Below are 22045 nucleotides of genomic sequence, written 5' to 3' on the forward strand. Positions count from 1 at the left end.
ACTGCTCTGTTACCCACAGCATCTCCTGCCCACTGATCTCGTCTGGGGCAGCAGAATCCTCCCCTCAGGCATGGGCAGGTCGGGTAGTGCCTGGTGGGCTCTGCCCCTGTGCCCAGGCTGCCAACAGAAAGCTGCAAGGTGGCAAACGCCGTCATTCTGCCTTTATTGGAGTATCTTCACATCTCATTCAACAAAACGCGTGGTTTAAAAATAAGGTGCCCAGCGGAGCCGGGCCTTTGGGTAGATAAATGCATTTCTATAACATTGTCTGACCACAGTACAGCGCGTGAACACAGAGTTCCCTGGGCTGGCGGTAATGCAGGACGAGCACTTCTGACAGAAGTAGCAAACTACAGACCACTGACCACAACACTTGGAATATAACGCCTGGCGTGAAGTTCCGTTTTGTTTTTTATACAAACTGATAGAATAAAAAACTCAGAGTGTAGTAGAATATCCAGCAACAAAAATGGTAGAAAGGATCCGTACCTGATTGTACGAAAGCAGCATTTCAGCAAAGTGCAGTGGCATCATGCACGGCACGGGCAGGTATTGCTGGGCACCCCGGCTGCGCCGCGGCGGCGTCGCGTGGTTCCTTCGTGGCTCTTGCTAAGCGAGTAAAGCAGCAGGGAATTCAGCGCGAGGGGCTGGGGGCAGCCCGGGCACTCCGACAGTGGGTGTGGGACTGCCGGGCACGGGGTCCCCATGGGAGGGCAACGAGGGGCAGCTGCCTGCCTGCGGCAGAGGGGCCACAGTGGGGCCGAGGGTGCCGGCGGCCGCACTCCGGGCGCAGGTGGGAGCGGGCAGCTCGGCAGTGCTGGCAGTTCGGGTGTGCTCGGCCCTTTGGTCCCACGATCGCTTGCTCATCTCCAGGCAGCCCCAGTGGCCGCGGGGCGCTGCGAGCCCATTCCACCCCACGGTCTCCCACTAGTCCCCTTTTGGCTCCTCCAGGATCTGGGGCAGGTTCTGGTCTTTGCGCACTGACAGCGGTTTGACGGCGCTGCTGTAGTCCTGGATGGCCTTGGGCTCATTGGTGTGGTAGGAGCCCTTGTAACGGTGGTAGTAGAAGTAGAGCAGCACCAGCAAGCCCCCAAGCAACAGCAGCAGGCACGTCACGACTGCGGGGAAAGGAACAGTGAGGGATCTGGGGAGAGGATGGGGGGACAACACATGGTGCAGCTCGGAGGGCCAGTCGGGCATCTCACTTACATCCGATGATGATCCCGACCCAGCCATCATCATGCACGTGGGGGAACTCTGCAGGGATAAAGTGGGACTTGTGATGAGGCTGTGGGGTTTGTGCCGGAGCATCACCTCTGCCTCAGCGAGCAGCATCCCGTGCTTTAGGGACCCTACCTGTGCCCATGTACCAGGGGTCCATCTCGGGTGGAATGAGGATGGTGGTGAGGGGCAGCATGGAGGCACAGCTGGACTCCACCACCTCCCCCTGCACGCTGTAGGGCCGCACTATGCTGGTGGGGCGGAAGATGGCTTTGAGGGGGACGATGCTGTTAAACTTCACCCCTGAGAGGCAGCCTGAGAATCCGGGTGTGTTGTAGCGCTGGATCTCGGGGTCAATCACGCCGGTCTCTGTGGGGGCACAAAAGGAGATAGCTTATCTCCACTGAGTGCTGGGCAGAGGGGTGCTGGTGTTGGTGTCAGAACCCAGCTCACCCATCACACGCCCCAGGTACAGGTTCTTGGGTGAGTCCAGTTTGCTATCCACAAACAGGGAGAACTGTTGCTCCATGACGGGCAGATAATCCACCTAGGGGGCAAGCACTCGGCATCATTCCCCTATATCTCTGCACCTCCCACCGCCTGGGGTTGTCCTGATCCCATACCTGCGTGTACAGCGTGCGGTGCCAGCGGGTGATGTTGACGTGGTGGGGTCTCCCATCTGTCACTGGCTTGGTGGTGAGGGCAAAGACGTAGGGGCTGGTTCCCAGCTGGTAGCGCAGCTGCAGGCTCCCTGCAGGCAGAGCGAGTGAAGGCTGCAGGGCTGGTCCTCAGCACAGGGGTGGAGGAGGAGCCCCCCGTGCCCTCACCATCATCCTTGATGAGAACAGCCATATAGTCCTTCACGAAGGAGCTGACGTAGAGCAGCACAGCAGGCGCCGAGGTGGTGCTGAAGCTGAAGCTGACCTCCTCGTTAGTGAGGTTGTAGCCGGGCAGGGGCTGCCAGGGGCTGCTGACTATGCTGGCAAACTCGCGGGCAGCATACAGCGACATGGGCAGGATGTTGTACCTCACCCAGGCACCCTCCTCGAAGTACCCACCGATGTCTGTGGGGCACCCACAGGGCGATAGGAGCTCCTCTCCCATGGAGGGTCCCCCCCCGCTGTGCCCACAGCACCAAACTGCTCACCATAGTTGCAGAAGGGCCCATCAAAGGCAGAGATGCTGCAGTTGCAGCTGTAGTGGCTGTAGCGCTCGACACAGAGCCCGCTGTTCTGGCAGGGCACCGGTGGGTCCTGGCAGTGGCCGGTGCAGTTCACCTGCACGCCCTCCGTCTCGTTGGCCTTGCCCTCCAGGTTGAGCGTCACACCGTTCATCCGCAGCGCCCGCAGGCACCCCAGGAATGGACGCATTTTGTGCTCCGCCGAGCCTGCGGTGGGACCAGGACTGAGCGGCTGCGTGCGGGGCCACGGGGCCACAGGGCACGGCGGGGGCTCTCACCAACATAGAGGGGTCTGTCAAACTCCAGGCGGACGAAGCTCTGCGGGGGGGCTGGCCGCACCACCCAGGGCAGCCTGTCCACCCGCAGCCGGGCCAGCTTCACGTTGAGCTCCGCCTTCACCTGGTGCCACTCGTCATCATTCCAGGGCACTGCTGAGCGAACCGTCAGGTTCTCGTGCCCGTTCCCGATGTCGTAGGCAAACACCACATCCCTGGTGGCTGTGGGGACACAGTGTCAGCAGCGCTGAACCCTGCTGCCCTCTGCGCCCCACACCCCACCCGTACTGTTAAGCTCCACACGGATGTAGTTTTGTGTGCCGGGGTTTTCCAGGAAGACGCCAGATGGGGCCGTGGTCTTGAAATAGAAGGAGATGTCGAGGCTGTGGTTGGCTTGGAAGGTGGGGAACAGCAGGGCTGCACCTCTGTTGAAGGACACGGTGTTCCAGGTGTTTCCTATGGAGAGCAGCACAGGGTGAGTGGTGGGCACGGACCCAAAGTGAACACGGACCCCAGCACAGCTCTGGTCACTCACGGTCTCCGTAGCACCGCAGGGGCCCCAACAGGAACTGTGCTTCAGATCCAGAGCGGTTGGTGTCTCCCACCACCACCTGTGTGACGGGCAGGTGGTCCACAAAGGTCAGCAGACCCTTGTCTGTCCTCCTGCAAATGGATCATGCATCAGAGGGGCCAAACCGGGCTCCTGTTTTCACCCGAACCCCCGACCCACACACTCCCTGTGCCCACGGCCTCTGCCTGGCGCTCACCACAGTGCGTGGTTGGCATCGCAGTTGCAGAAGTACTCGGGATCAGCACAGTTCTTTTCCAGCCCACAGGCGCAGCGCTGGATGCCCGGCCGCGAGCCGCCCCAGTAGTAGTGCCGCTCATTGTTTCGGCCCATCCAGAAGCTGTAGGGCAGCCCAGCTGGAGATACAGGGTTGGGTTGAAAACACAGCCCTGTGACACAGCCCCATGGCGCTGCCCTGCTCCCTCCTGGTGCTTACAGGGGGTGTTGAGCAGGCGAGAGCTGTAGCAGTGGAACTCAATCCGCTGCTCACAGTACTCAGAGGCATTGGCCAGTGCTGAGACCTCTGCCCAGGAGGCATTCCAGTACTCCACTTCGCCCAGGTAGGGCTGGTCCACACTGGAGCCCGTCACCCGCGTGGCATAGTGCCGGTTGTGCCGGATGATGGTCCATGCTCGGTCCTCTGCAGAGCGGGGCTGTTAGGAGGTTCCCCCGCGCCCTCCATCCTGCTCCAGATCTGGGCATGTGGAGGGGTCCAGTCTCTGAGGGCAGCCCCATGCCTCCCCCCACCCTGCTGTGCCCACCTCGGATGTCGCAGTACACTGTGAAGGGCTTCAGTGGTCCGCTGCCATCCGGGTCGATAGTGTAGTTCCCTGAGGTCTTCCCGCTGACCCGATATGCATCACAGGACTCTTTGTAAAGGGCTGGGAGAGGGGAACGAAGGGGCATGAAGATGGCACCGTGGTAGTGGGGAGAGCCACGGTGCCATCCTGTCCCACGCTCACATTTGTGGCAGGTCTCTCCCTTGTAGCCCGTCAGGTCGCAGATGCACATGAAGTCATCCCAGGACTGCACGCAGCGGCTGTCGTGCTCGCACAGGTTGGGGGTGCACCTGGGGGCACAAGAGGTGAGTCCCGGCCTTGCCTGTACCTCCCCCCCACTGCCCGAGCCGTACCTGTCTGTTATGCCACAGACATTAAAGAAGACGTCGGCGTACTTCCCCAGGCGGTACTGCACCAGCATCTCCAAGTCCACGGGCTGCATGTCCACACTCAGCATCTGCATGCAGCCGTGGAACGCCGTCTGGTTGGAGCGGCAGCCGGTGACCGATGCGGGCTTGGGGCAGCCTGCAGGGTGCAGGGCGTTAGCAGGGCCTGGGCACCGTATGCCCCCACGGTGCGCCCACCCCACACCCACCTCCAAAGAAGTACTGGCTGCCGGTGCGGAGCTGGAAGGGATGAGCCACCCGAAACTCAGCGCCATCGTCATCATCAATGGTAACCACGGCTGAGCCCTCCCGTGCCACCAGCTGCACCGAGTGCCAGAAGCCATCGTTCAGGCGGTGTCCTGTGTGGAGAGAGGTGAGCACCTGGGGGGGCACAGACATTGAACTGGCCCCTTGGCAGCCCCCAGCCCACCTGCAGCAAACTCCAGCTTCTTCTTGCCAGGCTGGGCAATGGAGACGTTGACCTGGCCCTCACTCAGCACCATCTCCAGTGAGCCCAGGCGGTCAGCAAAGCTAGTGTAGAGCAGCAGCCCAGCTGTATCCCAGGAGCGGAAGCGAAAGCTGACGGCCAGACGGTTCCTGCGGGGGATGCCTGGCACCTGCACGTAGTTGTTGATGCCAGCAAAGGTGATGGGGGTGTTCACCTGGTCCTGGCAGTAGTGGCCCACGCTGCCCTGAGGGTGACCGTGGGAGGTGGTGAGGGGTGAGATGCTCCCACAGCAGGGAGACACCCCCCCTCCCCCACGGCCCCAGTAGCCGCCACTCGATTTTGTTGCCTGGTGCTGCTGAATGGATGCCCCGGGCCAGAGGTGACCTCGTGCAGTCGATGCGGGACCGCTTGTCTGAGTGCAGCAGCTGCCAGCATCACATCACCCCAGCGCAAGGGGAGCATGGCCCTGGGAAAGGGGTCACCCACAGCAGGAACAAGGCTCTAGGGAAGGGGTCACCCTGTGACAGGGAGCCCCAGGGAAGAGGATGGGACCCCCTGCACCCAGTGGGGGCTGTGGAGCCAGACCTCAAAGCGGATGTTGGATCTCCGGTGCCGGGCCAGGTCAGCTATGTTGACCCCGTTGAAGATGATGTTCTCCACACAGCCACGGAAGTTTTGCCGGTAGGTGAGGTGCTGCTTGTCCTGGTCAATCACCCCTCCAAAGAAGATCTGGAGGCAGAGTGGGAGGCTCAGCCTCACGCTGACACAGCACAGAGCCATCAGCCTGGCGGATCCCCGCTTGCACGCCCACCTCAGTTTCAAGGTCCAGGTGGTCAAAGGTGCCGTGGCAGCGGAAGCGCTTCACTTCTCCGTCCAGTGTCAGGTTGACGTGGTGGCCGTAGCGCTCGATGTGCAGCGAGTGCCAGTGCTGGTCATCCAGGAGGCTGCCCACCGCCACCGTCGTGTGGCCCTCAGTGGCGTGCACAGGACTGCTGCCTGGGGAGGGTGCACAGTCACTCTGTATTCCCCCCTCAGCCCCACCTGTTGTTCCCACTGGCCCTGGCTCACCTAAGCTGATGTGCAGGAGGAGCTGGGCTTGCTTGAGCTCCACCGTGATGTAGTCGCCCTGCGAGCCCTCCCCATGCATCAGCACACCGTCCTGCTCCACTGTCTTGAAGTTGAAGGAGATATCATCTTCCATGGTGCTGATCTTCTTGGCCCGGAAGCGGTAGGAGATTGCATCATCCCCATCGAAGTAGAGCACGTGGGATCCTGGGAGCGAGGCACAGCCACATCACTGCCCTGCAGCAGTGGGCACCCCGATGCTGGGGAGCACATAGCTCTGTCCCGACCATCAGGGCAGGTTTATATCATCTCCAGTGGCTGCAGAGTGCTCGAACTGGAAAAGGGTTTTGGCGTGTGCCGGAGCCAGACTGCGGCTCTGGCATCTGCACAGAAGCTGGCCCAGTGCCATGCAGCTACGGGGCCGAGTCTCTCCCCGTGTGGGAACCCCCAGGTCGGTACTCACGGTAGGGGCAGCCATAGAGGCCCAGGCGCAGCCCGATCTTCCCTCGTGGGTTCCAGGCCACTGGGATGATGCGAACGTAGCGGGCAAGGATGGGGTAGTGCAGGTCATGCCGCACCACCCCACTCTCATTCACATTCCCGAAGAAAGTCTGGTGGTAAAGGGACAGCTTAACCTGGAGCAACAACTCCCTGCAACCCCAGGACTCCCACCCTGCAGGGAGATGGGCAGTGCTTACCCAGTTGCTGCCTTGCTGGAAGAAGGGCTTCCAGCTGGTGGGATGGTCCCCGTAGAGCACAATGTAGCGCGTCAGCCAATCGTATGTGTTGAAGGTCCCCTGTGTGGCCACTGCGTTGATCCTGTGCTTCTGCATCAGGTCGATCTGCAGCCAAGGCTGCTTGTCATTGGGGTCAGGGGACCACCCGCTGGTGCCTATGGGAGGGGGAGGGGGAGCTCAGCGGGACCCCACAGCCCCAACACAGCCACTCCCACCCTGGTACCCGCGGGGGGAGCTCCCTGCACACCAGGGGGCTGCTGAGGGGGAAACGTCTCAGGGGGAGACCTCCCCACAGCCCCTACACCCCGTGGATGGTGTCCCCACGTGCTGTTCCCGTCCCCGTGCTGAGAGTGCTCACTGTGCAGCCGGGCGAAGCTCGCTGAGTATAAGATGTTGTATCGGGAAGAGGCGCCGATGGAGTAGGAGTAGAGGGATCCAACCAACTCATCGTAACACGGCCCTGCGGGGAACGAGGCGCTGGGTGCGGCGTCCCAACCCCCGCAGCACCGCACACGGACGGCCGCGTGGGAGGTGGATACGTGGGGGAGCAGCTCCCCACGCTGCGTAACGGGAGGCGGGGGGTGACGGAGGAGAGGAGACGGACGGTGGCGGATCCGCGGGGCGACGAACACGGCCCCGCGCTGCCCGCAGCCGCCGAGCCCCGCACCGTGACCCAGCGCTTCTGCGTTGCCGCGCCGCGCCGAGAATCGGGGGCGGTGCTGCCGTCGGCCCCTCCCGCTGTCCCCTCTTTTGGGGACGGGTCCGCAGACCCCTCTCAGCGTCCCCGGCCGGGGGGTCCGCGCCCTCCTCTGCGTTCCCACTGCGGCGAGAGCTGACGCACCTCTGCGGGTATCGGCGCCGCACCGCAGCCTCCGCAGTGCCGTGGGAGCCGGGGAACCCCCGCCCTCCCCGCCTCGCCCCCCCGGCCCGGGGCAGCTGCCGGTCCGGAGCCCCCGGGTGGGGCCGGGGCAGAAGGGCGCAGATCTTCAGGGAAGTCGGCGTCCGCAGAGGAAGACCCGGCGGGGTCGGGATCCCGGAGCCCACCGCACGGCTGTGCCGGGCCGACCCCGGGGCGCCGTCCCGGAGGAGCCGCAGCGCATCGGCTGCAGCCGCTGTTCCGCGCGGGGACGACCGCAGCCGCTCCGAGCCCACCACCCGCACAGCTCCACCCTCCACCCTCATCCGTCCCCGCGCGCCCCCATCGCCCCCATCGCCCCCATCGCCCCCATCGCCCCGCGCCTCCTGCCCGCTCCCCCCCGGCTGCAGGCGTTGGGCCTCGGCCGCCCCCGCCCTCCCTGCCGCAGCCGCGGCGCTGCCCGTGGTCCTGGCGGAGCTGCGGGACGCGGGGCGGGATGCGAAGCGCAGGGGGCGAATCCCCGCATCCCCGGGCTGCCGGTGCGGGGCCACCGAACACCGCGGGCGGGGCTCCGCACGGGCGCGGGGGCTGCGGCGGGGCGGCCCCGGGCGGGGCGCTGGCGGGGGGACGCCGGGAAGCCCGTAACCGGGGGTGACCTTGGGAAAAGCGCGGAGCGGGGCGCCGGGGGATGCACGGGAGAAGCGGGGAACGGGGCTGGAGGGGGACGCTCGAGGGGAGGGGGAGCCCGGGGGGAGTAGCCGGGCGATGCGGCTCCGTCCCGCAGTGCGGAGCGGCCGCTCCCGGGACCGCGGCCCCACTTACGTGCGAGGCAGCCGGGGCCGGGCCCGAGGAGAGCGGCGCAAGCGGCGAGCAGGAGCCCGAGGAGGCGGCGAACGCCCATCGCTGGAGCGCCCCGAGCGCCCTCGGCGTCGCCGCTCCCGGTGCTGCAGCCGCGCGGAGGAGCGGGAACGGCGGCTCCGCCCACGGGGCGGTGGCGGCGGGGCGGCCCCGGGACGGGCGGTGCTGGGGCAAAGCGCAGAGCTCCCCCCCGGCGCCCCGCCTGCCGCCCCGCAGCCCCCGAGCGGCCCCGGGGCTCCCGTCCCGATCCCTGGCCGGCACCCACGGGGCGGCCCCGGTCCCGCGTGGCACCCAAAGCGCACGTGGGGGGAGAGCCACACGGGGAGAGCATTGCGCAGGGCAGCGCGCTGTGCGGGGCTGCGCGGGGTGAGTGCGGTGGGGGGCGCCGCTCGGTGGGGTAAGCAGCGCCGGTGGCTCGTGGTGCAGCCCCCCCGGGCGTGACCCAGCACCGGGCGCCCACAGCTGCAGCAGGGAAGGATTTAAGCGCTGTCTGCCAGCTCTCTTGCAGCAGATGTGGCGATGGTTTGTAATCAAGCAGCAGATTAAGGCCTGCGGGTTGAGGGGTCGCCTGTCTTTCCCAGTGGCGTAGAAGAGCAGGATTTAGCCTGAAACTGTTCCCAAACATCCCCAGACACCCACAGAGGGAACGGGGGAGGGGGCTGGCAGCTGCGTGTCCTACATACGCCACCTGACCCACAGACCATCCGGTGCCCTGTGAGGATCCAGCCCTGAGGGATGCGGATGCTCTGGGGGCTGCTGGGCCCAAGCAGGGTCCTGGTGCCCAGCAGGAGCCCAGTACTCCACTGGGCAATGCCACTGTCACCTGCAGCGATGCTGGGGCTGCTTCCTGTGCAGGAGCTGAGCTGAAGCCAGAGCAGGTGGTGAAAGAGAGAACAGAAAGAGCCAGGTGCAGAGGGGCTGCGGGGAGAGCTGGTGGCATGTGCTGCTGCCAAGAGCTGGAGCCACATCCCTGGGGATGCAGATGCAGTTGAGGGCCCTCCCAGCCCCCAGACCCTTGCAGTGTTGGTGGGTCCAACCGGGCTGCCTCCTGATGTCTGTCCCAGGGCGGTGTCCCTTCCTTTCCCCCAGCAGAATGGTAACCCCAGAGCAGGCACAGAGCAAAGATCTGGAGCTTGTATGTGCTGCAGTAAGGGCAGGGAGGAACCCTGCGGATGCCCAGCCTGCAGCAGCTCCGTGGCACCAGCAGAGAGTTCCTGGGGCCAGCAGAGACCCAGCAGAGAGCTGGGATAAGCCATGGGAAGATGACTGCTGGGAGAAAGGGAGATTGAGGGATTACTGCTACAAGAGGCAAAAAGCCTGACAGAGCCTGAAACCAATTTGCTCCCTGCTGGGGAGAGCAAAATGGGTCCTCTTTCCTGCAGATCCTAATCTGGCCCATAAGGAGGATCTGGGAATGGTGTTGTCAACAACCAGTAAACTGCCTGCCCAGCACTGATGGGGCACGGGGGCACAGGAGCAGAGCAGAGTGTGGGACTCAGTGGGCAAGGGGGATGCCATGCATCAGCAGTGTCCCTGGTTCCTGCAACTGCCATTTCCCATCAGGGCAAGCAATGCCCAAGCTAGACACAGCTCTGCTCACTGCTCTGGGACAATGCCAGCCCACAGCAGCCCTGCACTCTCGTTGGCATTGCTTCCCTCTGGCCCTCGCACAGCCTTCTGCTTGCAGCCCACGCTGCAGAGTGGTAGATGCCAACTGCAGCCCTGTTGGGCCGGGATCTCCTGCAAGTGCTGGGTGTCCTCAACCTGTCCCTCCTCCATGGGCCCAGCCGCCATCCCCCAGCCCTGCAGCACCAGAGCTAAGCAGACCGCGGTTATTTCTGTACCTCAGCATGCAGACAATAGCAACAAAGATGCAGGATGCAGCTCCAGAGCAGGGTCGTGGCTGCTCCTCCTCCTCCCCCTGGGGCTGGGCTTGTGTTCTCAGCACATCTCTCGGTATCGGGTGCGGCACGCGGTCAAACCACAGTTTGCAGAGCTCAAAGACACCAACAGCTCTGGAACCTCTGAGTGAGAAGGGGAGAGGTCCTGCTGTGTAATGGAGGAGGTGAGGGGCTGTAGAGAGAGGGGTTCACGTGGGCCGGTGGGCACTTCACTCTCTGGCTCTTGCTTTTGCTTTTAAACTATCTCTTGTGCTCCCTGTGGGCTGCAGGGTTGTAAGGGACAAGCAGGGCAGCGCTCGGTGCTCCAAGTCCCCAGACCTGGAGCAGAGAACGAGCTGGGGAGCCGCTGGGGACAGATTCTGCCTGGAGTCAAACCCAGGATTCATGAGCGGGCATTTGGGTGCGCTGGAAACATCCCTTTGCACCCGCAGCACCTGGGGCCACTGCTCCGCTAGCTCTGTGCTGCAGCCGGGAGTGCGGGAAGGGCTCGGTTGCTCTCGCAATGACTGAGCGAGGTGAATCCGCCGCTGCTCGGAGTGGGTGTGAGACGGAAACTGCGCCACCCTCAGGGCTCCCCACGGCGGGGCTGCTCGGTGGGGCCGGGCGGGGGCTGCGCGTTGCAGCCGGGCAGCGGGCATCAGGCACCGCTGGATAAAGCGCCTCTCCCATTGAGACAAACGGAGAGTGGGGGGGGCTCAGCCTGGAGAGAGTAACCTAGGGAGACCATGGAGCAGCCCTGCAGTGCCTGCCGGGCGCTCACTGGAGAGCGACTTTTTACACGACCCGATAGTGACAGGACAAGAGAGAATGGTTTTAAACTAACAGAGGGTGAGGGCAGTGGGGCTGAGGGGGCTGTAAGGTCCCTTGCAGATCAACTTGGCTGTGATTTTGTGATCCCTTGATCCTGACCCCTCTGCGCAGGCAAACCCCACCCCCACGGTGATAACAGCCACCACCGACTTCTACACGTGGGAGTACAGTGTCCCGTGGGATGACGGCACGCTGCCTGAGCTGTGTGAGAAGCAGGCAGTGCAGAGCTTCGCCCGCACCTACCAGCCGGCCATCTACCTCCTGCTCTCGCTGCTGGGCACGGTGGGCAACGGGCTGGTGCTGCTCACACACACCCGCTACCGCCGGGCGCGCAGCATCACCGACGTCTGCCTGCTGCACCTGGCTCTGTCTGACCTCCTCCTGCTGCTGACGCTGCCCTTCGCCGTCACTGCGACGCTGCAGGGCTGGTCCCCAGGCACGGCTGCCTGCAAGGTGCTGCAAGGCGTTTATGCCCTCAACTTCTACAGCGGCTTCCTCTTCCTCACCTGCATCAGCATGGACCGCTATGTGGCCATTGTGCGGGTGCCGGCCGCGTGCCGCCTGCGCCCACGGGCTCGTCGCCACGGCTGGCTGACGGTGGGCCTGGCCTGGCTGCTGGCTGCGCTGCTGGCACTGCCACAGTTCGTCTATGGCAAAGCAGAACGGCACCAGGACCTCCACATCTGCCGTGTCGTTTTCCCCCCGGCGGTGTCACGGGCGGCACGGGGAGCCACCAACCTCACGCAGGTGGTGCTGGGCTTTGCCGTGCCCTTTGTGGTGATGGCGAGCTGCTACGCGGCCGTGGCTCGGACGCTGCTGGCGGCTCACGGCGCTCAGCCCCACCGGGCACTGAAGGTGCTGCTGGCCCTCGTGCTGGTGTTCGTGGCCCTGCAGCTGCCCCACAGCCTGATGGTGCTGCTGGACACAGCCGAGCTGCTGGCCAGCTGGGAGCTGAGCTGCGCCCAGAGCCGCCGCAAGGACCTGGCACTGCTGGTCACCGGCGGGCTGGCATCCCTGCGCTGCTGCCTCAACCCGCTGCTCTACGCCTTCCTGGGCCAGCGCTTCCGCCGCGAGCTGTGGCTGCTGGCCAGCGATGCCGGCTGTGTGGGGAACGTCGACTCGCGCTGCCCCGGCTGCCCCAGCCCTCGTCAGCGCTCGTCACTCTCCACCTGCCAGGACGTGGCATAGGGGCGCAGCGCCGTGCCCAGGGCAGCTGCCGGCACACACGGGGCTCAGAACCTCCCCGGGGAAAGCTCGGGCGGCTCCGAGAGTCCCTGGAGCTGCTGACAGGGGCAGGACAGACAGACTGTGTCCGGGGCAGACGGAGACACCTCGTGCCCAGCGCCAGCACCGGGGAAACGGCCCCGGCTGCAGGGGAGCCGTGCAGCGTCACACGTGGTGGGGGGTGCATGCCACGAGGGCACCGTGCGGAGCCGTGCATGCCCCGGGAGGAGCAGTGTGTGAGTGGGACTGTGCTATGCCGCAGGGCAGCGCCTTCCACCTTCGTTTCCACTCTTGCAATAAACCCTGCTCGAACTGCGCTATGCGGGGCCGTATCCCTGCGGGGCCGGGGACTCGCCAGGGTGGAGGAGCAGATACTGCCGAGGGTACCGAGATCGGTACCGGGCAGGCGGCGGGGAGCCGGCAAAGTGTCCCGGTAGTGCCCGGCAGTGCCTGCAGGAGGCAGCAGAACCCAACGTTTCCCGTCCTGCCGGGCTGCCCAACGCTGCAGGGCCCGAGCCGGGGGCACCCACGGGGTTGGGACCCTCGGTCACGGGCTGGGAACAGCATAGCCGCGCTCCAGCAAGAGCAGTGGATGTCACGGCCCCCTTCGTCACCGGCAGGGCAGAGGCGGTGGCAGAGCCCACAGACCCACGTTGGGGCTGTAGGGGTTGGAAACCCCCCCGGGACCAGCTGTGTGATCCTCGGGAAAATCCTGCTCTGGCTTCGGCTGGAAACTCCCCCCGGGGAGATGCGCGAGAGGAGTTTTCCTCTCCCTTCCTCCCCTCTCACTTCCCCATGAGGTTTGGCCCCAGCACGACCATCCCAGCGGCTGCAAGCACAGGGTTGGTGCTCCGTGTGCCCTCGGCCTCCCACATGGGCTGAGCAATGCCAGCACAGAGCCGAGCGGCACGGGGCGCCCAGAGCAGCGGCACCAGGGACCGCAGGGGCCTGAGGGGGCGGTTCTGAGCCCCGGGTTGGTTCCCTCTGGCTCTTGCACAGAAGGTTTCTGGGCGGGGGGCGATGCCTCCCCATCTCTGGGTCCGGAGACCTCCTGCTCACCCACACGCTCCGCTTTGGGATCAGCCCAGCTCGTAGCGGGAAGCTCAAACCCTTCGCCCACTTCTGGGCAGGAAACGCAATTACCGCTGACTCAGCACCGCAGGGCCCCCATCCCCTCGCAGCCCCCATTCTGCTGCACCGACCCCGTGCACTCCCAGCTCCGTGTCCAGCCTCGGGCTGCCCCGTGGCCTCGCCGTCTCTCCCCGCACCGCGGGCACCGCGCCGGCCTCGCAGCTGCTGCTCTGCCCCCGCAGAAGCGGCCCCGCAGCGGCCCCACTCTGTTCCCCGCGGCCCCTCGGGGCTGGCGGTGCGTGGGAGGCGAGCTGGCAGCTCCCGCCCGCACGGCCCGGTCCCAGCGGCTCCCGGAGATGACAGCGCCGGCAGGACCGGCTGCGACCCCGTGTCCGGGACGGGGGTCACCGTGTGCAACCCGGGAGCCGTGCCCAGCACGCGGTACCGCCGTTCCGGGCCGTCCCGGGCCGGAGCTGCGACGCTCCGAGTCTGTGCCGCTGTCAGCCCCGCTCGGTGACACAGCGCGCCCCGCAGCTCCCCGCCCGGCCCATTTCCGCGGCGCGCCGTGCCGATACCCGCACCGGGAGCGCCGCCACGGCCGGACCGCAGCCCCGGACCACGGCCGAGCGGTGCCCACCGCCGCTCTCGCCCGCCGCGCGGTCCCGGTGCCGCCCGCCGCCCCGTTCGACCGCGCGCCCCCGTCCGGTGGATGGAGCGAACGGCGGCCCCGTCGCACCGGGAGCGCTCGCTCCGCCCCGGGCCGCGCGCGGCGATTGGCGGACGCCGGTGACGCGACGGGACCGGCCCGCCCGGGGCGGCGGCGGCGGCCGGAGCGCGACGCGGGAAGGGAAGGCGGGCCCGGCGGGGCGATGCCGTTCCCCGGCGGGGCGATGCCGTTCCCCGGCGGGCTCTGGTGGCTGCTGTGCTGCCGGCAGGGCTTCACGCTGCTGCGGCGGGACTACGGCGAGGCGGAGCGGGAGGCGGACGGCGAGGCCGAGGAGGAGGCGTCCTTCGAGCTCCGCGCACAGGGAGACCGGGTGGGTCCGAGCGGCACCGGGCGGCACCGGGAGCGGCGCTGCGGTTCGATTCGGTTCGGCCCGAGGCCGCCCCGCCCCGCGCCCGTCCCGCTCCCGGTCCGCGGTTCGGCGGGGCCCGGAGCCCGACCCGCCTCGAGGGCCGCCCGTGCCGGGGGGGTTCGGAGCCCGGCCCGGCGGTGGCGACGCCGCGAGCGGATCCGGCCGTTCCCGTCCGCGGCCGCCCGGCCCGCTCCTTGCCGCCGCTCGCCCGGGCACGTCCTCCCCTCGCTCGGGGTGCGCCGGGCCCGCGGGCTGCCCTTGGCGCGTCCCCTCTGCGGGGCGCCGGGATCGGAGCGGCCGGGCGGTTCGGGCGGCGGTTCGGGCGGCTCCGGCCGCGGGGGCTGCGCGGGGTTCGGGCTCGTCCTGAGCTCCGTGCGCTTCAAGCGGCTCAGCCGCCGCTCCGGGGCTGGCGGGGACGGCGGCCGAACGGGAAGGGATCGCGGCCCGGGACCGCCCGGTGTTCGGGGTCTCCGTCTGCGCGGGGCGGAGGGGGGGCGTTGGGGTCCCCGGGCGCGGCGGTTCCCCCTCCCTCCCTCGGGGCGGTTGCCCGGCTGCTTTTCTCGCGGTCGGCGGGGCCTGGCGCCGCGTGCCCATGAGTTGGGGCTGCGTGCGGTGCCTGGGACGCACCGGGGACTCCCCGAACCCGATCCGCCTCCGGCCCGTGTGGCCGAGATCCGGGCTGGCTCCGCGGCTCCCGGCTGTTGTGCCGTACCCGGTACCCGCGGTGCTGTGCTCGGTGCCGCGTGCGCTGTGGCTGCCTCCTGCCAGGCTGCTCCCGGTGCCCCGGCAGCCCGGGGGGGGAAACCGGAGCGCCCGTCGGGTGGCGGGGTGCTGCCAGAGCCGGGGCGTCCGGGCGGAGAGCGGAGCTTCCCACGCCTGTTCCTCGGGGCAGAGCTGTGGAGCCGGAGCCTGGCACGGGATCCTGCTCCGTGCCGCGGTCGAGGGTGAGGTTGGTGCGGGGTCCCTGCCGGCTCTGCACAGCCCCGAGCCCGGGCAGCGCTGCGGGGCCGCTCTCAGAGCCCCGGGGAGAGCTGGGGAGCAGAGCCTGGATCTCCCCGCTCTGGCTGCTTCCTTTGGGCAGGGAAGCGGAGCAGCGCGGCGGAAGCCGATGTTTCCCTCCCGCCAGGCTGCACGAGGGGTAGGAGGGAAGGGGGGGGGAACTGGGAGTTGTGGGGCTGAATCGCTGCCCAGAGGGGCCGTGGGGCTGGGTGCAGCAGAGCCCACCGCAGCCCCTCTCTGCACTGTAGTGGGGTTTGCAGCACGGTCTCTTCGCTACTGGGGTGCTCTGGCTCTGTAGGGCTGCAGACAGCCCTGGTGCCCCTATTGCAGCAGGTCCTGGTTCTCAAGGGATACCCTCAGGAGCAGCTACGAGACGGGTAGGGAGGCGGGGCAGGAGATAGACCTGCTGGACATTAGAGCTGGTGCCAAGGGCACAGCAGCAGCAGAAACCTGCTGGGACTTCCTGCATCCCATGGGCTGCTCTGGCTCCGGAGGTTGAGTCCGTGTGTCTGATGCCAGGTCCCCGGGGAGCCCTTTGCCCGCCTTGTGGCTGTGGGGTCCCCGTCAGCCTGCGGCGTGGCCGCCTCTTCCTGGGAGCGTGGGAGCAGCTGCCCTGGCCTGGCCGTGGCAGCTCCTCTCTGGTTATTTATAACCCTGAGAAGGAGCCGGCTGCCGTCCTGCAGGCCGTGAGAGGTGCTGGGCACCATCCCCATGGCCCAGCCGAGCAGGAGCGCACAGAGCCCTCCCTGGCCCCAGCAGTGAAGCACGAGATGCTTCTGCTGGTGGTGGGTGCCCTTAACGCCGCGATCAGCAGTGCCCGATCCTGCCCTGCCGTGGCAATACCTGGGGCAGCTCCTGCTCCCCGTCCCCACGGCTATTTTTAGCAGCTGTCTCTTTTTCTTGGCGCTCTGCAGTGTGCTCAGACCTGGTGGTATCTTCCCCCGTCAGGCTGCAGCTGGCGGCAGTGCCTGTGCACCTCCCGGGGCCGTCCTGCCGTGCTGACACATCCCTGCCCCCAGCCCGGTGCGGTGCCGGCCGGTACCGGGACGCTGCCTCATGTCCCAGCATGTGCACAGGGCAGTCACGTGTGGCACCATCAACGTGGAGTCCTGTCACACAAGGAGGAACCGTCCCCATCCCGCTGCAGGGCCAGGGACTTCCCTGCTCAGCGTCCCACTGCCGCGGGCAGGAAGTCAGCGGCCCCATTACAATGGGACTTTGTGCCATAAGCGTATTACTCAGCACTGACCTTGTGCAATTCTGCACGGTATTCAGCCTGCTGGGGTGAGCTGAGGATACGCGGCCAGCGCACCCACGGCTGCCCTGAGGGGTGCCCTAGCTGCAGCCATGCGTGCTCCTGGGATGTGAGCCCATCCCTCTGGGTCCAAAGATGAGCAGTCATTGAGGGGAGATGGCTCGGGGGTGCTGGGCAGTGAGCGGGGGGTGAGACGTCTCTCCTTTTGCAGGCATCCCTGGAGGTGAGTCTGAGCCAGCCCACCCGCACCAGCAGCGGCTCGGAGCGGTGAGTGACCCCAGGCCACATCCCATCACATCCCAACACCGTGTTGTGGGAGCTGGTGCCTGACAGGTACCAGTGTGCACCTTCCTGTCCTGCTCACCCAGCTGGGCACGGGGTGGAAGAATGGCAGAACCAGGACTGCCAGGCTCCATCCATGTCTGCTGCACCTCGGGTACATCCCCATCCATGTGCCGAACAGCTGAGCTGTAGCAGGATTACCCATTGGGCCATGCTGTGGGGCTCTGCGGGGCCATGTCTGCCCATGGGGCTGTGCTCTGGGCTGCTGTGTGCCCAGGGAAGTGGGGTGCCGGGGCCCAGCAGCCTGCCTGCTCCCTGTCCTCGCAGAGCTGACACCGCTGCCAGCATTCCTTCCTGGTTGTTCATTTTCTGAATTCCTTGGCAGGGCCACAACTGCAGACAGCTTATTTTTAGCCAGGGTCATCTGCACCCGATGGCTCTACCGCGTTCCCACTGCAGAGTTGTGGGGTGTCCGAAGTCCCTGGGGATGCAGCTCCCTGCTGCCAGTCCCTGCATGCGGGATGCTCTGATGGGCACCTGGCTGAGCCCTGCCTCGTCCCCAGGTCCCTGCTGGTGTCAGAGGAGATGCGCAGTCTCATCGTGGAGAAGGGGCCGGGGCCAGTGGAGGAGGACTCTGATGTTCTCGTGAAAGGTGGGTGCAGCATCAAGTGGGCTTCTGTCACTTGGATGCTTCTGGCCCGGGTTCCCGGCCGCGTTTGGCAGGACTGTGCCCCAGTCTGCTGGATGCCGCCCCGGGGAGGCACAGGGCAGAGCACTCAGGCAGGTGCTGCAGGGGCTGAGGCTTCCCCTCCCCAGGCTGGCTGCAGCGGGAGGTGCGGGGCGGCGTGAAGACCCCCTGGCTCCGGCCTCGCAAGTACTGGTTTGTGCTGACGCTCGACTCCCTGGACTACTACAGCAGCAATGAAAGGGGGTCCAAGCGCCTGGGCTCCCTGGTGCTCACCAGCCTCTGCTCCGTGCTGTGGCCAGACAAGCAGACCTACAAGGAGACGGGTAGGGAGCCCTTCGGCTGGGCCGTGCCCTCGCACCCTGCGCTGTCACCCAGAGGGGCGGCGGGTGAGCTGTGTGTCCCCCGCAGGGCTCTGGAGCATGGCAGTGTTTGGCAGGAAGCACTGCTACCGCCTGTACACCGAGCACTTGCACGAGGCCGTGCGCTGGGCGTGCGCTGTGCAGAAGGTGATCGACAGCAAAGCGCCGGTGCAGACGCCCACGCAGCTGCTGATGCGCGACGTGGAGGTGAGTGCAGGGCTGCGGGCGCTGCTCCCAGCGGGCAGCCTCGTGGCAGCTGCTGCTATCGCCTCGCCTTCGCAGGAGCACTGTGACAGCCCCGAGGTGCTGGAGCAGATCTACCGCTGCAACCCCATCCTGCGCTACACCAGCAGCCCCCTCTACGCGCCCCTGCTGCCTTTCCCCTACGGCAGCCTGGACCAAAGCGGTGAGCGCTGCATTTCCGCGCTGCCGGGCTGGGTCTGAGGTCCCACATCCCTGTGGGGCGGGGAGGGGTCTGTGGCGGTGGGGAGGTGCTTTGGAAAGGCCGCACGGCTGTTAATCCCCATCCCCGTCCTGCAGCTCCTGGTCCCCACGGCTACACCACGCTGCGCGACGAGGCCGTGAAGCTGTTTAACTCTCTGCAGCAGCTGGAGTCGCAGCAGGACCCGGTGCCGCTGATCCAGGGCATCCTGCAGACCTGTCTGGACCTGCCGCCGCTGGTGGATGAGATTTACTGCCAGCTGGTGAAGCAGACCACGGAGCCACCGGCGCCGGGCGGGCCGGGCGACTTGCACTACTGGCAGCTGCTCACCTGCATGAGCTGCACGTTCCTGCCCTCCCCGCCCGTCCTGCGCTTCCTGCGCTTCCACTTGGACAGGTGAGTGCCGCCGAGCCGCGGGGCGCAGCGCTGGGGTGTCGTGGAGCCCCCGGGGCGGCGCTGACCCTCCCGGCTCTTCGCAGGACGGAGAGCCGCTTCCCCGCCTCGGAGATGGCCGAGTACGCCCGCTTCATCCAGGAGGCGCTCGGAAAGACGCGGGGCCGGGAGTGCGTGCCTTCCCTGGAGGAGATCCTGGTGCTGATGCGGCGGCAGGAGATGGTGTGCACCGTGCACTGCCCGGGGGTGGCCGCCTGCAGGGTGACCATCAGCTCCCACACTACGGCCGAGGAGGTGGGCGCCGCGCGCGGGGCTGGGGGCGGCCGAAGGAGACGGAGCCGGCGGAGGGGGGGGGGGGGCTGGCGCGGGGCCCGCCGTGACCTCTCTGTGTCCCTTTGCAGTCCTGAGCACCGCGGCCAGGGACGCGCAGTCACCGTTGGTTGCCTTTGTCTCGCCCCAGGTGGCCCAGGAGCTGGTGTCGCGCCTGGGGCTGTCGCAGAGCCCCAACCTCTTTGCGCTCTACGAGCAGTCCCGGCTCCGCGAGCAGCCCGTGGGCAGCTCCACGCTGCTGGCCGACGTCCTCACCAGGTTTGAAAAGTAAATGTCGCACCGCGCCGTCGGGGGGAGGCGGGGGAGCCGCGGGGAGGGGACGCTGCGGGGACGCGCCCGACCGCGAGCCCGGCGCTGCCGACAGCCCGTGCCTTCCCCGCAGCGTGGCCGGGGAGGAGCGGGAGCAGGACGTGCCGCGCCGGCTCTGCTTCAAGCACTACGGCTTCCTGGACACGGACAACGTGCCGCGGGACAGCCTGGAGTTCGCGCTCCTCTTCGAGCAGGTGGGAGCGGCACCGCGCGACGGCCGGGACCGGCGCCTCCTTCCCCAAGACCCCCCACCCCCCCCCGGCCCCTCATCCCCCCCCCCCCCCTTCACGTCCCCCCGCCGCCCCGCAGGCTCACGAGATGGTGCTGCGGGGTTACGTGCCCACGTCGGAGGAGACGCTGCAGACGTTGGCGGCGCTGCGCCTGCAGAGCATCAACAGCGACTTCTCCAGCCACGCGCCGTTCCCGCACCTGGACGAGCTGTTCCCCCCCGTTGTGCTGCGCGCCCGCCTGCCGCCCCCCCGCGGAGACCCCCCCCCCAAGTGCCGCGGGGCGCGGCTGCGCGCGGGGCTGCTGGCCGGGGGGCTCTGGGGCCGCTCTCTGGCCAAGCGACGCGCCGAGCGGGACCTGCGGCTGCGGGGCCGCCTGCGGGAGGAGGGGGCGAGCACCATGGCCGCCATCGTGGAGAAGTGGAAGCTGCTGCGGGGCATGGGCCGGCCCGAAGCCATGGCCGCCTACGTGGCGCTGGTGCGGGAGTGGCCCGGCTTCGGCTCCACGCTCTTCGACGTCGACCTGCGCGTGGTGAGGCCCCGGCGCGGCGGTGGGGACGGGGCGTGGGTGGGTTGGTGGTCCTGACGGCCCTCTGTGTCCCCCCCATCCCCCTGCAGAGCCCCGTGGGTGCCGGACCCCAGCGGCTGTGGCTGGGCATCGGGGCCAAGGCTGTGTCGCTGTATAAGCCGGGGGAGCCGGAGCCCTTGGACAGCTTCTGCTACAGCCGCATCTCCTCCTTCGGGGCCTCTGACAGCAGCACCTTCCGGCTCTCTGTGGAGGACCAGGACCTGCTCTTCGAGACCTCCCAGGTGAGAGTTGTCCATCCCTGCGTCCTGCCCGTCACCCTCTTTGGGGGCTGCAGACGCTTCAGGCTGACCCGGCTGCATCCCCCCGCTCTGCAGGTGGATGAAATCGCGCAGCTTCTCAACACTTACCTTGCCTCCATGGGTGCCTGCCAGGCCCCCCATCCCCAGGAGCTGCCCACCGGCTCCCTCGGCCCCGATGTTGCAGCGCGACCCCGGGGGCTGTGCCCTGCAGCCGGGTCCTGGCAACACCTGCTGCCCGCTGGCTCCTTCAGCAGCTAGCCTGGCAGCCGGAGGATGCTCCGCGATGGCACAAGGAGTGCAGCTGGCCCGTCGGCAAGCGGTGGGTCAGCACGGACTCGGGTGCCGTGCGCTCCCTGCTCACCGTGGCCTTTCCGGTTGTTCCCTTAATTTATTTCGAGACGCCTGCTTGCCCGCGTCTCTCAGCACTTTCCCTGGTGGGGCGGCGGGGCTGCTGTGCTGCGGGTACCGGGGTGGCCGTGCCCCACTTCCCCCGGCTGGTGCCCCACGCTGCCCCCCCAGGCCTGTCCCCGTCCCCCGTCCCTGGTGCCTTTGCCTCCAGCAGTTGTGCTGTCCTGGTGGTTCCCGGTCCTCGTCCCGGTGGCTTTTCCTGGGCAGAGGGTGCTGGGCAGCTGCACTGCCATCGTCCGTCTGTCCGTCCTGGAGAGCTGCGGGTGGCTTTTGGCTGAGCCGCCCTCTGGGCCCCACGAGGTGCCCGACAACAGCTGGCGGTGCGGGGCTGCCCCGGGGCTGCAGGGTGTGCGGTACGGCTGGGGCTCGGCCCCGCAACGTTGCCTCTGTAAAGTTTGTCGGTTGTCTTTGGGGCTTTTGTTTGTTTTGTTGTTACCGTTGTTTTTTGTTGTTGTTTTTTTAATAAATGCACAAAAAAAAGCCGAGCCCCGTCCTGACCCTGGGATGTGCGGCAGGGACCCATCCCTGCAGCCCTTCAGCCTGGGCGCCCGCCTGCAGCAGAGCGGCACAGTGTGTCCTTGTGGGCAGGAGCTGCTGGCTGTGGCTCCTCGCGCTGCCCTTTGGCATTCTGTCAACAGCGCCGCAGCTCCGCGTCCAGCTCCCCCGGCACCCGCTGGCACTGCCACCCCGCCGGGGGGGAACCGTCCCTGCTGCGGGCGCCGCTGTGGGGCCCGTGCCAAGAAGGCGTGGGAGCCCAGCACTGCAACGGCCACGAGTATTTTTAGCCTGCTGCTCCATGCCACAGGGTCAGAGGAAAAGGCTCATTCTCACCTTGGGCTGCCTGTGCACGGGCTGCTGCCAGCACTGCCCCGCACCCCATGCTGTCACAGGCTGCGTGGTTGCTCGCATCGAGCAGCACCAGAGCTGGCTGTGCGTGGGCCGGCAGTGCTGGCAGCCTCTTGTCCTCCCTACTGCTGCCATCCCTTTTCTTTGGGCTGCATTGGTGGGGTGGCATCCCAACGGGGTCCCCCTGCCTGTGGCCTCACCCCTGTGTAACATTAACGCCGTCA

The 22045-nt window shown here is 66.9% G+C and overlaps 3 protein-coding genes across 4 annotated transcripts; 2 read left to right on the plus strand and 1 right to left on the minus strand.

The window, feature by feature from the left end:
* Positions 1-393: 393 nt before the first annotated feature.
* On the minus strand, positions 394-8505 carry CNTNAP1 (contactin associated protein 1). Its single transcript, XM_072356614.1, has 24 exons — positions 8338-8505; positions 7018-7119; positions 6621-6814; positions 6386-6533; positions 5926-6129; positions 5669-5853; positions 5443-5586; positions 4840-5101; positions 4619-4768; positions 4377-4548; positions 4207-4313; positions 4006-4125; positions 3681-3884; positions 3444-3600; positions 3212-3339; positions 2965-3132; positions 2680-2898; positions 2369-2608; positions 2049-2285; positions 1845-1972; positions 1675-1768; positions 1357-1590; positions 1210-1257; positions 394-1118 (listed from the first exon to the last, which is right to left on the minus strand). The coding sequence occupies exons 1-24, from the start codon at positions 8414-8416 to the stop codon at positions 928-930; spliced, it is 3915 nt and encodes a 1304-aa protein (XP_072212715.1). The 5' UTR covers positions 8417-8505; the 3' UTR covers positions 394-927.
* A 2666-nt stretch (positions 8506-11171) lies between these two features.
* On the plus strand, positions 11172-12272 carry CCR10 (C-C motif chemokine receptor 10; the record flags this gene model as incomplete). The annotated part of the gene is made up of 1 exon (XM_072356854.1): positions 11172-12272. A coding segment is annotated over one exon (1101 nt), but the record flags the coding sequence as incomplete, so codon positions are not given.
* A 1991-nt stretch (positions 12273-14263) lies between these two features.
* Positions 14264-21460, plus strand: PLEKHH3 (pleckstrin homology, MyTH4 and FERM domain containing H3). Of its 2 annotated transcripts, none has more exons than XM_072356406.1 (13): positions 14264-14416; positions 16921-16976; positions 17555-17643; positions 17808-18002; positions 18088-18245; positions 18321-18444; positions 18579-18876; positions 18960-19167; positions 19334-19470; positions 19586-19706; positions 19822-20271; positions 20358-20549; positions 20643-21460. In XM_072356406.1, exons 1-13 carry the CDS (start codon positions 14270-14272, stop codon positions 20823-20825), a joined length of 2358 nt encoding a protein of 785 aa, XP_072212507.1. In that variant the 5' UTR covers positions 14264-14269; the 3' UTR covers positions 20826-21460. The 2 variants fall into 2 exon arrangements, with proteins under 2 accessions (XP_072212507.1, XP_072212508.1); XM_072356407.1 differs by having other exon boundaries at positions 19334-19461.
* The last annotated feature ends 585 nt before the right edge of the window (positions 21461-22045 follow it).

This window comes from Excalfactoria chinensis, chromosome 24 (assembly GCF_039878825.1).
Source record: "Excalfactoria chinensis isolate bCotChi1 chromosome 24, bCotChi1.hap2, whole genome shotgun sequence".
Classification (NCBI taxonomy): Eukaryota; Metazoa; Chordata; class Aves; order Galliformes; family Phasianidae; genus Excalfactoria; species Excalfactoria chinensis.

Coding starts and splice junctions, on each gene's coding strand:
- CNTNAP1 (XM_072356614.1), bottom strand. CDS start 8,416: ATGGGCGTTCGCCGCCTCCTCGGGCTCCTGCTCGCCGCTTGCGCCGCT. Junction 7,120..8,337: donor CGGCCCCGGCTGCCTCGCAC/GTAAGTGGGGCC, acceptor CGTTCCCCGCAG/GGCCGTGTTACGATGAGTTG. Junction 4,314..4,376: donor GTCTGTGGCATAACAGACAG/GTACGGCTCGGG, acceptor TTGTGCCCCCAG/GTGCACCCCCAACCTGTGCG.
- PLEKHH3 (XM_072356406.1), top strand. CDS start 14,270: ATGCCGTTCCCCGGCGGGCTCTGGTGGCTGCTGTGCTGCCGGCAGGGC. Junction 18,246..18,320: donor TGCTGATGCGCGACGTGGAG/GTGAGTGCAGGG, acceptor TCGCCTTCGCAG/GAGCACTGTGACAGCCCCGA. Junction 20,272..20,357: donor TCGACGTCGACCTGCGCGTG/GTGAGGCCCCGG, acceptor ATCCCCCTGCAG/AGCCCCGTGGGTGCCGGACC.